Raw genomic sequence first — 15,871 nt, 5'->3', positions numbered from 1 at the left:
CTGACCCTTACGGCCGTTAAATGGATAGTAACAGACACATAAATGAATGAATCAATCAATCATTTTCTTTTTTTTCCCCCCAAAGTTATCCTCCCACTTTCTGGGTTGGACTCCCTGACTCCTCCCCTCCTGTATTGCAAAAATCGGACAAAGAAGAAAACAACAACTCCAAACCTTTGAGCCGAAGCCGAAAAGTTTATAAGTGACAAAAGAAATCTAGACCTTATTATACTGCGGCGTTAAAGTTAAAGCAATCACTATTTGTAGCACAATTTATCCAGATGTTAATTAGAATGTGGAAACCAAAATTCCGAATGGCTAATTCAGAGCAACCCCCTCCCCCGTGTTCACTATTTTGGATTAGCCCAACCCACTAGAATCACGTCCACGTACTTCAACGTCCAGTGGTTTTATTTCATTTCAAGGCAGTGTGGCAGCATTTCAGAAAAATAGAGGGCAGGAAAAAAGTCGAATGCAAAGTTCGACTTGAAATAGTCACTTCCATGGAAGCTGAGTGTCTCTGGGAGTCCGTGGACGCCGAGCAGATGCATCATGATTGGAGGAAGTGTCCTGAAGGCGGGTTTAGAACTTTCCGTTTGTCCATATTACACACGGCAAATAAAAACACTAACAATAGCGATTCCTTTTTTTTTTCCTCTGTGGCAGTTCCATCAGTTTGGTTGTTTTCTGTATAAATAACCTTACATGAACTTCCCCCTGTTTCAAAGAGCAGCAGCCTCACTGCACGCAGCAGCATCCCATGTTGTCACTTCTTGGCATGTGGCTGTTTATCACGAGAAGACGAGCTTTGTTTGAGAGGCGGCTGCACAGAAAAAAACACCACTGACGCACGTCAGCCATTATTCTGTGTTCGACAAATCAACAGACTGCAGAGTTTCTAATGCTCTGAGACCACTTGGTGGAAATGGAGCTTAAATGACATCATGCTTTCATGTTGATTTAGTAAAAAAAAAAGAAGAAGAAATATTGTCTTTCTGCCTGGATTCTGGATTGTGTTATTTACATGACACACCTGAATGCAACACTTCCCATTCAGCTAATGTTAGCCTTGGTCAGGACGCAGGACATGAAACAAGCAGCTGTTATCAGGGAAAACAAGCGGTAATCGTGGTAGCAATGGTGTGTCAGGGACGCGGTAACAAACTCAGTGGAGCATTAAATGCATCAGGCTCAAGTTAAGCTCGCGTAAACAAGAGAGCGGCTGTCTGGATCACACTTTGTTAGTATTCTCTTGGACAGGGAAACGCTGCCTGAGCTGCACACGTTTACTGCAAACACTCCAAAACTATCCAGAAATGTCCACCACGCGGGTTACTGACATATTTCCAGGTTTTATTCATGTCTTCTAAGGGCAAATTCAAGCACTTTCAATGTTCAGTGGTAAATCAGGGGAGTCACATTTAGTCTGTCAGCAGTTATTATTTAAATACGCCAACTAGTCAGTCAGATAACAGATACTATTTGTTTGAAAGAAATCATGTTCAGGTTCTTTTCCAACCTTGAAAGTAAAACATTCAACTTTAGCACCACTGTAACATTCCTGAAGCACTGACATCAGTTTGGATGAAAGTCAAAAATCTGTTGCAGGGACACACAATAACACTTTCAGCTGAAAGATTGAAACAGAAGTGGAAGCACTTTCTAAAGCACAGTCAGTCTCAGCCTTAAAATAATCCTTCTTCCATTTTTCAGTGTCTGACAAGGAAAGCGATGCCTCGGAGCTTTCGCCCGCGCGCCTCCCCTGCAGTTCACCATTAATTATCTGCTGCCGTTTTCAAATTAATTACATGAAATGGGTCATTAATGTCAAGACGGGACCGTTCTTACATGTAGGCCACTGTTGTTACTCCATTCAAGACACAGACACACGATACAATTGGTTATTCCTCGCCGTGACTGATCAAACCCACCATCTAATGTGGACGGTGACTCACACAATCTGCTTCACCCATATGCTGCTGGAGCAGAACGTGTGGCTCATCAGCACTGCGGCAAACTTTTACACGCTTTACTCCAACTGTGGAGATTCCCAGGCTGAAGTGACTCATATCCGACTTCTTTTTTTTTTTTTTTGCCATCGGTAAGAATAAGATACGATTCAGGGCAGAAATTCAATCATTAATTCGGAATTTCAAATCAGATTTGTGCCACTTCATTACGTGGTCTACGGTATGTGACCATGAGACATGAGCAGAGATAGTATAGTATAGTAATGAAGTTAACTACCTGGCTGTCATAAAGGCTTTAGGCCAGGGGTGTCAAACTCAAATGACCTGGGGGCCAATGAGCATCTAGTCTGGTCAAGCGGGGGGCCGACATGGAGGAAAAAAAGTGGAAAAAAACAACTATTTAGTAGCCGGAGGACAATATAAGATATTCATTATGATATTAGACATAATTGCAAAGTAAAAGTGCTTGTTTTGATATGAAATGATTCACAATAAAAACATATTTATGATGCACAAAAACGGAGAATTGAATTGAAAATTTAGCAAATAATGACGAGGATAATTGTGATTAAAACAGCTTAAATATGTCATTTCATGTTGAGTGTAATACATTTAGTAAAGCAATGATTACAACCCAATGTCTTATTACTATTATAAAAATATTGCCGGCAAATACAGTCAGTCTCTATTCCATCACCTTGCACAGTGGTGGGCGGGGCGCATGTAATCAATTGGAGGGCCACATGTGGCCCCCGGGCCACCAGTTTGACACATGTGCTTTAGGCTATCATGTAAACAATATGATATTCAAACTTTTCAAACTGTCTTTAATAACTACACGACACAATACTTCTACTTTTACTTTCAGTACTCGAGTAGTACATTTTAAAATAAACTACTTGCAATACTTAAGTACAAAAAAACGTTGAATACTTCAACTTCTACGGAAGTCACTGCGATAGTTCCTGAATTTCCCATAATAAGAAACCAGTAAAGCTACATCTTGTCTTATCTTTCTAATTTCCCGCTTCAATACCAAGTGGTTTAGCACACGTGACGTTTCCTGTTGTTGTTCAGTACACATGCAAAGAGGTATTGTGATCTGATCTGATCTGTATTGAATGTATTCAGATCTCAATCAGATATAAAGTGGCTGGTAAACACAGCTCGAGAGTTGTAAAAACTGGCTAGAAAATGGCTTCACCAAACTTCTGACACTCGCTGGATGTCGTTTAAAAAGGCCATTTTCAAACGAGTCGTCCGCTCCGCGTCGGAGTCTATCGTGTTCTTAAAATTCTGGTCCTGACCTCACAGCAACGGTGAGATCTCAGTCACGGCAGCACAGCCACTCCTTTCCCTTGTAAACTTGAAACTCATCTCCTCAAGAAATAACTCACGTCGCCAGCTCACCCCTCCCGCCCTGCACCCTCCCACAAATACTGTATGCTCCTGACTAAATCCAATCCTCCTCACACTCTGGCTGTTCTTCGCTCCAATTTCTTTTTGTAAAACTTGTCTGGCAGAGACGCAGTCTTACATTAGAGCAGTGTTTTTTTTTTCCTCAACCTATTATCAAGGCACCATCAGCCTGAGTGTAGGCTAAAATTACTGCTGCCCTCATAATAATTTGCTTCGGATAAGAGCAAGCGCTAAATAGCTTTAATGTAAATGTAATGTGAGTGGAAGTGCTTTATTCATTTTCCTGTCCACAGTGATGCCAGTTCTAAGCTGAGGATCTCTTGAATTAAAGTGGAATTTGATGGGAGCACTCACAAGGTCATTTCAACTCTCCGCGCAAATATAAGGCACAATAAGGGGCCCGTTTTTACGCCGCCGCAATATGTTCAATCAAATTACCGGAAACTCAGACTTGGATTTAATGTGTTTTTATGTCGGTCTACTTAATACTTTTCTAAACTGAACTTCTGGCAACCTCTGGTTTGTGTTTGGTTCCCAGCCAGAATGTACACAACCTAAAAATCTATCTTTACATCATCGACCGCCGCAACACGCCTTCTTGTTTCTCTTCTTCGCGAAGATTAACAGCAGCTTGAAGCCGCGTTAGCGACAACCGACTCCTGGGTTTTCAGAGGCAGAAAAAAAAAAGGGCATAAAATGTCTCACTTGCACTATAAAACATTTCACCTGCCACTGGTTTATATGCTAAACATAAACAGAGACGTGGGACTGCTGCACTGAATTTGTATGAAGAAGAAGTTGATTGTATGAAAGTTTAGGAAGTAGTTGAAAATAAGTTCAAGTAAGTTCAATGTTTTTTTTCATTATTAAAACAAGATTTCTGATGATTTAAGCTTCTTAAATGTGAATATTTTAGTTTTTTTTTTGTTCCACAAAACAAGAAATCATTGAAACTCAATCATTTTCGTTTGTGGACAAAAACAAGACATTTCCAGGTTTGACAAACGCCGATCAATATTTTTCCAAATCTGGACCGAACGATTTCTCCATTAGTCGAGAAAACACATTTAATCGTTAGCTGCAGGTCTACTGTGTGCGTTTTCCTGTGCAGTCTCATCTGCTGATCTGAATCGGCTGTCAGTGGTTGCCATAGCGATGGCACAAAGCGCTACAATGACGCAACTACTCATTGTAAAGCAAAGGCAGTTGTTTGTATTGCTCAAAGTGTTGCAAGGCTTGACCTCACGACCCTGCTACAGGTTTTTGAGAAGATCGAGTCAGAAATGGCTCAGAAATTGCAGTTTTTTTCCCAGACTTTTGTGTTTTTGCCCAAGAGTAGCTCACTTTACAACGACATCTGTTCTCCTCTCACTCAGAGAGTGACAGTTCAAGTTCTGTAAGTCACCGTGCACTGTATGCATCGCCAGACTGCATACGAGTCGCTCAAGAACAGACGCGCTGTAGATCCAAATGCCTCTGTACACAATGATCCAGATAACGTATGCAAACATGTCAACAAATGTGCTTTTTAGAACGTTAGCAGCAGCTGAATCCAAAGACAGCTGCTCTTCGGTGGTCACCACGTATAAAAGCTGTCGTCATTGTGTGAAGCCGGGCTCGAGCTCACCTGGGGTCCGTGATTGGTTCTCTTTTGTTGGAGATTCTGAAGTTGGTCAAAAAATAAAATGGGTTGGGTTCACCCAGGCCAAGGACCTGAAGTGAAGTGGAGAGGAGAGCGAGTTGAAGAGAATCTTCAACTCCACTCCAGCTCTGAACCTTCTACACGACAAGCATTGATGTAAAACTGTGAAATAGACTAAAAATTCCATTATATTTATAATCGAAAATCCTAAATGGACTGAATTTGTGTTTCAATTCATTTTAATCGAGAAAAAAGTGCAAAAAACACTGAATATTTCCTAAATTGTGATATATTCTAATTAGAAAAATGTCCTCATTGAGTTTCTATTGGGAAATGTGGAGCATTAGAAAACAAAGCTACTACCTACGATTTTAAACGTATGAATTTGTGCTTCTCTGGGACGTAATGCATGACCGAGGACAATTCTCCACTGTCTGTCTATAGTTACTACTGTACTTTCAGTCCGTCAGCGATAAGAGCACTGAGGGAAACGTTAACTCGTCTCTCAGCATGAACACTGAGACACCAGAGGATTTAAACTGGACGGACAGAGATCTGTAGAACTGTGAGTTCATGCATCGCTCACACCGTGAGTCATCCCTGCTCGCGGAGGTGGAGATTTAAAGGGCTACGCTACGTTTTCTCCTGCTCTAAACACCACCAGACGCAGGACATGATGAGCAGGAGATTTAAAAACATCTCTGAACAGAGATTATGTTCGTTGTGCTCATTAGTGCAACAACAGCTACAGGAAGTGGGATCTTGAACGTCACATGAGCCAAAGCTCCTTCATTTTGTATGCGATACGTGTCGCTGTGATGTTACGAGCGTTCCCGCGTGACGGGGAAACGTGGCGACACCTCGTCGATGAGCGCTGTCAAACTTGAAAAGAAATGCAACAGCAAAGAAAACAAGGTTTTTTTCCACCTCCATATTTCTCTGATTTTATTTCCCCTTCAGGAATTTTCTATTTTCATGTTACACTTTTCATTGTATGTGAAGAATTTCTGCATTCATCTCCTCATCCCTCCTGAAACCTCGGCTTGAATAGTCTAATAATTCCCGATTCATCTCATATTTCTGCTGCGATCACAAAAACCTTCCACATGAAAGCACAGACTTGCTTTTAAGGTGAAGCCGCCTGCGTTCCGTGCTGCCCAGAGGACGGAGGTGAAGCTGTGCACACAGTTTGCTCCGTCTGTGTCTGTGCGGAGAGCAAATCTTCAGAAAATGGAACCGTTGACAGACATTTGTGCGTCAACTTGTGCTGAGAGTACATCCGTGTGTCCTTCACTGACGCACGAGGCATGAAGTGATGCATCAGTATTTGTCTCGGAAAGTTTACGCAACGCTTGTGACGGAGAACAAAAAGTGTGAAAGCAAACTCGCACCGGCTGGATGTTGCGACCCCCAATCGTAACGAGTCTAGCGGCGACTATAAGGTGTGAATACGACTTTTTATTCATAAGGAGGAGTCTCTTTTTCTGCTTTTCTAATAGTGATCGTACCTGGTACTTCAGTTTTGCTGCTTTACTGTCGCAATGTTGTCTCTAGCACCGCTATACTAGAGCCGCAACTGTGGATTATTTTCACGATTAACCGAGTAATCGTTTGGTCCATAAAATGTCAAACCTGGAAGTGATGATGTTCTCAAATGTCGGACTGCAGTTTAACAGTTTAAGCCAAACCTGTTACATTATGTTATGTAATAATATAAAGCACATATGAGTAAAGAAAGACAAATGAAAACAGGCTGTGCTAAAGGTCAGTGCTTTACATGCTCATCCTACATCCTCCTGCAGATTTACCAGACCCACACTTGGCTCCATATAAATTGCTAATGAAGAGTAAATGCATACAAATGTAATTTGTAGGAAGCAGGGCTACATGTAGACGACCGAGTGAAGATTCTCCTCCTTAAATTATTAATGCACCACTTACTATCACATTCCTTCTAACGTCAAATGGAGTTTTCTAGGGAGGTTAGAGATGGTGATGAGTTTCTTCACTGCGTATTTGTGTTATCTAATGATCCAGGGAACGCTAATACGAGCCTGCTTTTCACAACATGTTCTGAGAAATCTCATCCTTGCAATCACTGCCTTACAAACCTCTTCACTGGTGAGTCAATTATTGAAATGTGCAGAATTTAAATAAATACCTAATGAGGGAACGGAGCAGCAGCAGCAGCGGCAGCAGCAGCGGCAGCAGCGGCGGCGGCAGCTTCTCGTTGAGTTTCAGTGTTCTCTGCTAACAAGCCGTGATTGCCGTGCCGCTTTCGGCTGACTCCGCCCCCAGAAGCGACACTATAAAGAATTTAACTCAGTAGTTGATGGCAAGTGTCGTTTGGCACGTCTGCGCCGGGGAAATCCCAGCAGCTCCTGCCACCTGAGAGGTGCTTATTAACAAATAAAGGCCTGCAGTCTGAACACCATCATGCACACCATTTTGCTGTGTGGAAATTGGACCCAGTGAGAAGAGAAATGTGCGTAATGAGGGACGCGACTTATTTTCCCTTCCACCTCCGAGTTGGTATCAGCATCAAAAATGTGTGAGTCTGTGACAAGATTAGCATTCAGTCATGCTGGCACATGAAACTCTCACTTCAGTCTGGAATAACACCTTCCGCACAATATTCAAGCGAGGTCTCCACGTACATGAGAGTATTTATGAAGACGTTGTACAGAAGTCGCAAAAAAAATGAATAAAAAATGCATTATTTGCATTTGTTTTCATTTATTTTTAATAGCAGTGTCGACGTACATCACTATGACGACACTTGTAGGTTCAACGACATGTTCATTCAAATAAAGTAATGTGACTGATGTTAATTTGTTGAAGTTTGTGTCTCAGACCTTGTCCTTTACATGATAACGATGGGAAACCATCCTAAATATTGTCAAAGACGATTATAATCGTTTTTGACAATATTATAAAGGCCTCAAGCCTTTATTGGTATAATCACCGTATAATAGTTTAAAAACGAGGGCCTTGAGGCTTTCTCTTTGACTTTATTTCTACATGCTCAACCTAATCAGAGTACAAGACGCCGAGTTTTAAAGAAAAACATTACTACTTCTATATTTTCTATCAGTTTCTGATAGAGCCGCCTGAATCCAGTCCAGGAGGAAGGATTAAATCACTCAGTGTCTGAGTGTTTGAGCTTTGAACAAAATTAAATCATGAATAATAAGTCACCGGAGGGAGATGACTTGAGAATTAAACGAGTTCAGAAAGACGTGTGTTTGTCCACATTCCAACCAAACCTGGTGCTTCCACTACGATCTATGAGCTACTGAAGCTAAAGCTATGTCCTCAAAACCTGAGATTTATTTCCATCGCTAACAAAAGTTAAAAACAAATGAGCGCCCATCTTCTCCATCTTTTCATAAAATTTAAAATACAAGAGAAAGAGTGGAGAACACACTTTACACAAGATTACTTTCACCACAGTAAGGCTTGGATTTGATCTTTATCCAAATATTTAAGTTTATTGTGTTGTTTATGTTATACCGCGTCGTCTCATGCACCAAAGTTACTTGGCAATAAAACGGTCTCTGATTCTGAGTTATAATGTCTTGACTATGTTAAATCGTACATTTCTTAGGATTATATAAGAGGGCTACCTTTTTTATTACCTTTCATATAAATTGCATCAGACAGAAGGTGATGTCATTGACTGTCCTAGAAATCACTGTGGGATTCAACAGATTTTCTGCAGCACAGTGAGAACAGTCAGTAACTCGGAGCTGAATCCATTGTATTTTGCAGGAAAGTGTTTCATCCTGCTCCACAAAGCAACTTTCAAATGTACAATTGATGACATATTGTTTATGACAAGCAAAAAAAAAACCTGCCCGCTAAACCCTTTGCTAACTCTAATGTGTAAAAATGATTATTTTGGGCCGTGTTGTTTCAGTGCAGCTCTCAGAAACACTCCAGAGCAAAGTCTGCATCATAATTGCACTCACATGCCTCACTGATGCTCATTTCTCAACGTGACCTTTCTGGCGAGGGAGTGATGATGTGTGCTTTGGTCTTTCAGTGGTGCACTGACGAGAAGGGCCTCAAATTCCACATTAGCGTCATTCACAGGTGATTTAAAGTGCATGTTACACTGTAAAAAAACAACAACAACAACTCTGACTTTGACAACTTACAGGAAAATATAACACTAATCACCTTGAATTATCAAAAAAATAACTTCTGGCGTGTTTCCACTGGCTCGCCTCAGCGCAGCACGGTTAACTTGTGTTTCCACTAGAATAGTAACCTGGTACCTGGTGCTTTTTTTAGCACCTGCTCCTGTTTGTCGCATAAAAGAAGTCACCGCAGTTTTACGTAGCCTTTTTTTGTAGTGGAGATGCAACCTTAGCCGTGCCGCGCCGTGCCGTGCCGTGCCAGGACCATAGTGGAAAAGGGCCATAAGAGTTTAAAAATGATTTTTCAAATGATGTAAGATTCAGCAACATTCACTGTTCTAAGAAAACACACACACACACACACACAGGCTTGTGCAACTAGCCTTGTTAGGACACTGCATTGACTTGGATTGATTTAGACAGCCTAACCTTAACCTTAACCCAACTAGTCCATGCCTAACCTTAACCTTAACCTAACCACAATACAAACCTTAGTCTTAAACTTAACCAGTTTCTCAGAAATGAGGTTCTAGGACCAGGTTTTGGTCTCCATGAGGACTACTGGTCCTGAGAAGGTCAGTGTTTATACCAGAGAAAGTACAAGACAAGTGAACACACACACACACACACACACACACACACTGTAAAGACGAACGCGTCGACTCGATTTGGACATTTTTATGTCGCTGAGCCGACTGTGAATGCTAATTCCTGTTCCTCTTCCACTTTTGTGACCACATGTGAGCGGAGAGCGGCGCTTCATTTCGCCCTCACACTCCCAAGGACAGACCTTTCAAGCCTCAGCCAAAGCCTGAAGCTATTGGCCTAGTTTGAGCATCTCTGAGGATCCTTCAGCAGCCAGTCTGCGAGCTGGCAGGTGGTCTGGAGGCATGACCAATAGACAGACGGACAGACGGACAGAAGGACTTATCCACTCAAGGCACTGAAAAAAAATCAAGGTTCAGTCCAGGGTTTCCCTGTCTCGTAGCTTCCAGCTGACTGCGTCACCCTCACTGAACACTAAACCCCATGAACCTCCGGGCAAGGGCAGAATCCTTCAGTGTGACAGAACAAACAAGATGGAGGCCAACAGTGAACTGAAATCCAGATTTGGGCGGGATTCGTTTTACGTGGGGTAGATTAATTATTACCAGAACTTCTCAGTGATTTTAGCACTGTCCGAATGTTTCCATGTCAGGAAAGTTTTCTGCGACTTTTACCTGGGGTAAAAACGTCTGGAAAAATGACCACAAGTGATACTAATATGTGTGTAAATATTCCATCATCTCCTGTTTTTTAAGTAGTTTTTTTTAAGCGCTATGTTTGAAATGTCTGAAAGAACGGTGGCGACGGTGCATAAATCGAGCGCCCGGGAAGTTGGGGTGAAGTTGTCTGCACGTAGCCGGTGCCGAATCAGGGACCACCGGGTTCGCTACCCCCATTGCCTTCCCGCGTCAGGGTGACCAGTAGTTATACTGAGACTTCTTATCATGTGTGAATTGGGCATTAACATTACAGATGTGGTGAAATGACATGACTCCACCCCCTCATATTAAACTAATCCCGTCCGAATGGGGCTATAGTCAGACTGTGGTCTATGGTCCCATTTACTTGAATGGGAAAGTTGTGTCAAACTATCATCAGTGAGGCTTTTATCGGGCCGAGGAATTTAAAAAGCCACGTAATTCTGTAGGAAAACGACTTCAGGGACTAATCTTCTCCCACTTTTTAATCTTTTTTTTTTTCTTCTGATGATTGCATCTGTGTCATTAGCGAGAATTGATATTTCCACACAAGCTTGTCTCCATTTCCTTCTCACAGTGCGAGTGTGTGTCGAACAGGCTGATGGCTGCATTAATGATCTTTGTACAGTAGATGCGAGACATCGTTCGCTCTCCCCGAGGGAGGACGGCTCTTCCTCCGGCCCATCTGCACAGTAAGCGAATTCCTGCTCCGACTCGGCGGCGCCGAGAACGATTCACAAATGACACGTCGTACAATGGGAAGACTGCAACACAACGACAGACGAGTGCATCGATTTGATCTGAACAACGTCTGCGTCGCCTTCGCGCATCACTGCAGACAATAATGACGACTGGGGAAGAAGGTTAGTGTTCAGACTTCAGAATGATAATGTAATCATTGACTTTACCGTTTAAAGAAAGAGAAGGCATGAGAGTTTGACTGTAACAGGCAGAATGGTAACTGCTCTGGTGAGTAACCCTCTTATGACCATCAAGATAATGAGGCCGCCTGGATTTATGCTGATTTAATGGCTGAATTGTCAAAAAATGGGAATAGGAAAAAGCTGACGTCACAGACGTGTGAATTGTCTGTGTTTGGACGGGCGTTCCGTGGAAGTCCTGACTATAGTTTTTGAATTTTCTAGATATCACCAACAGTCTAGAGGTTACGGGAATAAGACAAACTAAACTGGTGGTTTTAGAGCAGTACTGGACCTCTCACCGTCTCGCTAACTCACTGTCTTATGGTGGTTATCCTAGCTTGGCAGTTAGCGTAGCATCGACAGCCATTTTGTTTTAAAGTTAAAGTTAGTTTTTATCAATCCCCTCGGGGAGCATTGGGGGTTGGGTACCTTGCTCAGGGGGTACCCCAGCCCTTTTGGCCGGGTGGGGATTTGAACCAGCGACCCTCCGGTTACAAGTCAAGTTCCCTTTCCCCTTGGCCACAGGCTGCCCCAAGTTTTAAGAGTTTTCCTCTTAGTGTGAAGGTGAACAAAATAAACACTTCTCTGCCAAAGAGAAACAACTTAAATATCAATTCAACTTCTTTCTTGCACAGAATTAAAGCACTTTCAATGAGCCACGTCTATTTAGGGAGATTTCCAAAAACTTTCAAGGGCCTTGGATTTTTTGGTGGCCACATGTGACTGACACCAACCAGGAAAAGGAGGCGTTGTGTTATTCAAACGTCGCACACGACCTATCGCTAGGAATTTTTAATACAGTGGTTTGCCTTAAGTGATGACACAGGACCATAAAACACACGCTGTGTTTGGCTTTGTAATGGTTTTTGGACATTTTAAATGGTAATATAAATAATATAAATGTTGTTTAAATGGTACTGCACTAGTCATACTATACATCTTCAGTTAAATGCTCCAAATGTGTCCACATTTACTCCACTTTCAATCACACGCACTCATAATCAAAGTTAATTATCCACACATGACATCACCTGGATGAACAGCGTCCCTTGGCCATAGCCAGTGATTGCAGTGAAGCCAGCATGACTCACCCTGATGCCCAGCTCCACATTCTCTCCTCCGTACACCTCCATCCCTTCATCCAGCAGCCCAATCTCCTCAAAGTACAGCCGATCTACCACGAAGCAGCCAATCAGGGCCGGGCTCCTGGGGGATTAGAGGTGATGTATGTGTCAGGGTATTGGCTTTTTCCTTCTCTTATTTCCTGTGTTGTCTTTGTGTTTGCTACTGTTTTGTGTCTGGACCCCGTCTGTCTACATTCTACTCTCTTTGTTTGGTGTTAATCAGTTCTTCGCTAATCCTCTTGAGCCTCGGGGTCACTGTGACTGCCTCCATACCTGCAAGATCCACAAGCCCCATATCATCATCTGCAAACACTCTTCCTGGATCTCGGTCTCCCCGTCTGCAGGCCAGCCAACTGCTCTGAACCACTGCGCTGCTCTTCCTCGCTGTTCCAGTCCCTTAGCCAAATTGGTCTCTGAGAACTTGGCAGTTAAGCCACTGAAGCCATCTGCAAATCTCTTAAAATAAATTGCTGTGAACCCGTTTTTGACTCCTGGCTTGTGTTTGCAATTATAAAACAACTGTTATGACAGTAGACGAGTTCATTTTGTCTATTCATGTACACATGTATAATGTTAGCTTGGCAGCGTTGCTATAGTGACGGATAGATTTCACAACATAAAGTGCTCTTGTAGCAGAGATGATGTTGGTCTCATTGCTTTTACATGAGGTCATTAAATAACCATCAGAGATTCAGGAAACGTGTTGAATTTAAAGACTGGCTTCACGAATAACAATGGAGCAGCAACTTTTGCACTTCAGAACCGAGGTTGCCTTGTCTCATTATATGATAGTTTTACCAAATAGGTCCAATAACTATGTTTACTTGCATGAGCACAGTGTAAAACCTGGTCTAAGTGCAGTTCCTGCTGTGTTTCTGAAACTTTTGCATGAGGATTGCACAACAATGTAAAATAAAAACACGCCACGACGACTTACTGGATCGGTGCACTCTTGTTGCCCTTGTGCCACCAGGACTTGGGCGGGTTGAGGTAGCGACACCACAGCTCCCAGTCGAAGCCCTGGGCAGACAGCGGATACTCTTCAATCTCAAACGTGTCGTACTTGATGTTGTCAAACGACGGCGAGATAATGCGGGTTCTGTCCTCTTGAATCCTCTGAAGAATGGGCTCGGCCCTTCAAAACACACAGAGATTCATTTTTACTGGGAGTATTTGTTTTGACAGGCTGTCATGTCAGGGCAGCCTTTTTTTTTTTTACAAAAACAATTCCATCCGTCTGTCAGAACGTTATTTCCCATCTGACGAGTTGATTTTTTATGATCAAAATATCTGAAGCTGAAGGAAACGGATTAACCTGATATCAATATGCAAACAGTCATTGTTTGGAAAGGAGTAAAAGCTCATGCTTCACTTTTGGAGCAGAGTCAAGAACTGCCCAACTGCACTGCAGGTCAATTGCTTTGCTTTAATTTCGTTATAAATTATGCAAATATTCCAATACGGGCACTAGCCAATCAATTCCTGTTTATGTGTTTAGCTCAAATGGAGTTTTAACAACATCGGCTGACTCTAAACCTCCAGTAGCACAACCACCGTAAAGTCTTACAGTCAGAGGAGGAGAGAGCAGCCAAAAGATGTACTCAAGTAAAAGTACTGTTACTTTAACATAATTATTACTCAAGTAATGGCTTTTTTTTATGATTTTTAATTTATTTTAAGCTGTTTTATCTAATGTTTTTAGACCTTTCACTTATTATGTCTTTTATTTACTCTGTACAGCACTTTGGTCCACTGTGGTTTGTTTAAAGTGCTTAACAAATACAGTTGGACTGGATTGGAAATAGAAGTAAAAGTACTCATGAAAATAATTACTTGAGTAAGAGTAAAAAAGTATGCAGTGAGAAGTACTGAGTTTCTCCAGATTTATTTTTGAACTATTCAGTGCAACACAAATGGTACAAAATAGACGCGACATAATATAAAACAGCAGTGTTCAAATTAAGTTAAATAATAATATTTTAAATAAAACAATAAATACGGTCTTTCAAATACAATAAATAACCCTTGAACTGAAACAATAATACATTCATTCTTTGGGAAATTAAATACATCACCCTTCAAATAAAAGTACAATAATTTAGGATTATCCAATTCGGATACATTGGCTGCCTGGAGTCACATGACAACACTTGTCATGTGATTCCACTGGCTGCATTTGTTGGCAAGTTTGTCATGTTTTTATTGGTTAAAATAGTCACGTTATAGAAATGTTGGCTGAAGATGGCCGCCAGGGAGAGAAATACATCGCGCATGTAATAAAAAAAAGATATAAAGAAATAAAACTACTCCTAAAATTACAATTTATCCAAAAAGTTACTCAAGTATTTGTAACGGAGTAAATGTTTACAGTGACATGTAAAAATAATAATACATGTCTTTGCTGCTCTGGTATTCATTAAATAAATAAAGTCTCCAAACCATGATAGTCATGATGTTTTTCATGGAAAATACTTAGAGTTTTTGCTTCTAACAAAAACCCACACAGTGTCATGACTCAACAACCAGAGCACTTATATTGAGCCACGCTCGCGTCACGCTGCTCACATCGTGAGTGACTCACCAGCCGACGTTGAATTCCACGTGGGCATCAAACAGGGCAACGACCGGGGCGGTGGCGGCCCTCCACCCGCTCACTCTGGACCGGATCAGACCCTCCTGCTTGGAATGTCGCACCATCTTAATAAAACCTGGATGCTGGCTGTTGGTTTCAGAGACAAAATCCTGCAGTTTCTCCTTCAAGTCACCTACAGAACACACACATGCAACATGTTACACCAAGATCCCGTTTGAGGTTTGGCTGTAAAAACACTTCCACCCACAAGACTTTTTTTTTTTTTTTTTTTATTGGGTCAAAAGTGTTCATGCTTGATTGCTTTGAACACCGGACCAAAGAGGCTGCGGCTGGAGCCAGCAGAGCAGACCACCACGGGGCTCTCCACTCATAACGGGATATTGCAATATTGAGGATTCAGCCTGCGATGCTTTTCAAAACAGTGGGAGGAGATGGAGGAAGTGTGTGCAGTTTATTGTTGGCTGCACAGTTTATTACCTGAGCTATATGCTGCATGAGGACATACCCTGCAGGACAACACAGTCACTGTGGCCACATACTGGCTCTTATCAGGTGATACAGGGATGATGACACAATATACTGCAAGATTTTGGGGAACTACAGATTATACAAAGCAACATATTGTTAAAAAAAAACATGTATTTTAAGAAAAACTTGTGAAATGCATTAATAATATATAGTTTTCTTTGTATAGCGAGAGTTGTAGGAGGAGAAAGAGTCGAATCACAAAAAGCCTGCTGCCATCTAGTGGTCGGAGGCTGAAATACAACACAAAACCACCGTCAAAGATATTTCTGCCACATTTTCTGGTGAC

At 41.9% G+C, this 15,871-nt stretch overlaps 1 protein-coding gene across 1 annotated transcript in view; it reads right to left on the bottom strand.

The window, feature by feature from the left end:
* The window catches only part of galnt18b (UDP-N-acetyl-alpha-D-galactosamine:polypeptide N-acetylgalactosaminyltransferase 18b), a 78,210-nt gene that overhangs the window by 17,779 nt on the left and 44,560 nt on the right, over positions 1–15,871 (bottom strand). The window contains exons 4-6 of the mRNA XM_044030248.1: positions 15,046–15,229; positions 13,402–13,599; positions 12,432–12,546 (exon numbers count right to left, since the gene is read on the bottom strand). Of these exons, the coding sequence (XP_043886183.1) occupies positions 12,432–12,546; positions 13,402–13,599; positions 15,046–15,229 (497 nt within the window). The remainder of the gene's footprint in view (positions 1–12,431; positions 12,547–13,401; positions 13,600–15,045; positions 15,230–15,871) is intronic.

The sequence above is a fragment of the Solea senegalensis genome, linkage group LG7 (genome assembly GCF_019176455.1).
Source record: "Solea senegalensis isolate Sse05_10M linkage group LG7, IFAPA_SoseM_1, whole genome shotgun sequence".
Taxonomy (NCBI): domain Eukaryota; kingdom Metazoa; phylum Chordata; class Actinopteri; order Pleuronectiformes; family Soleidae; genus Solea; species Solea senegalensis.
The sequence above is the reverse complement of the archived record's forward strand: the minus strand, read 5'-3'. Positions and strand labels throughout refer to the sequence as shown.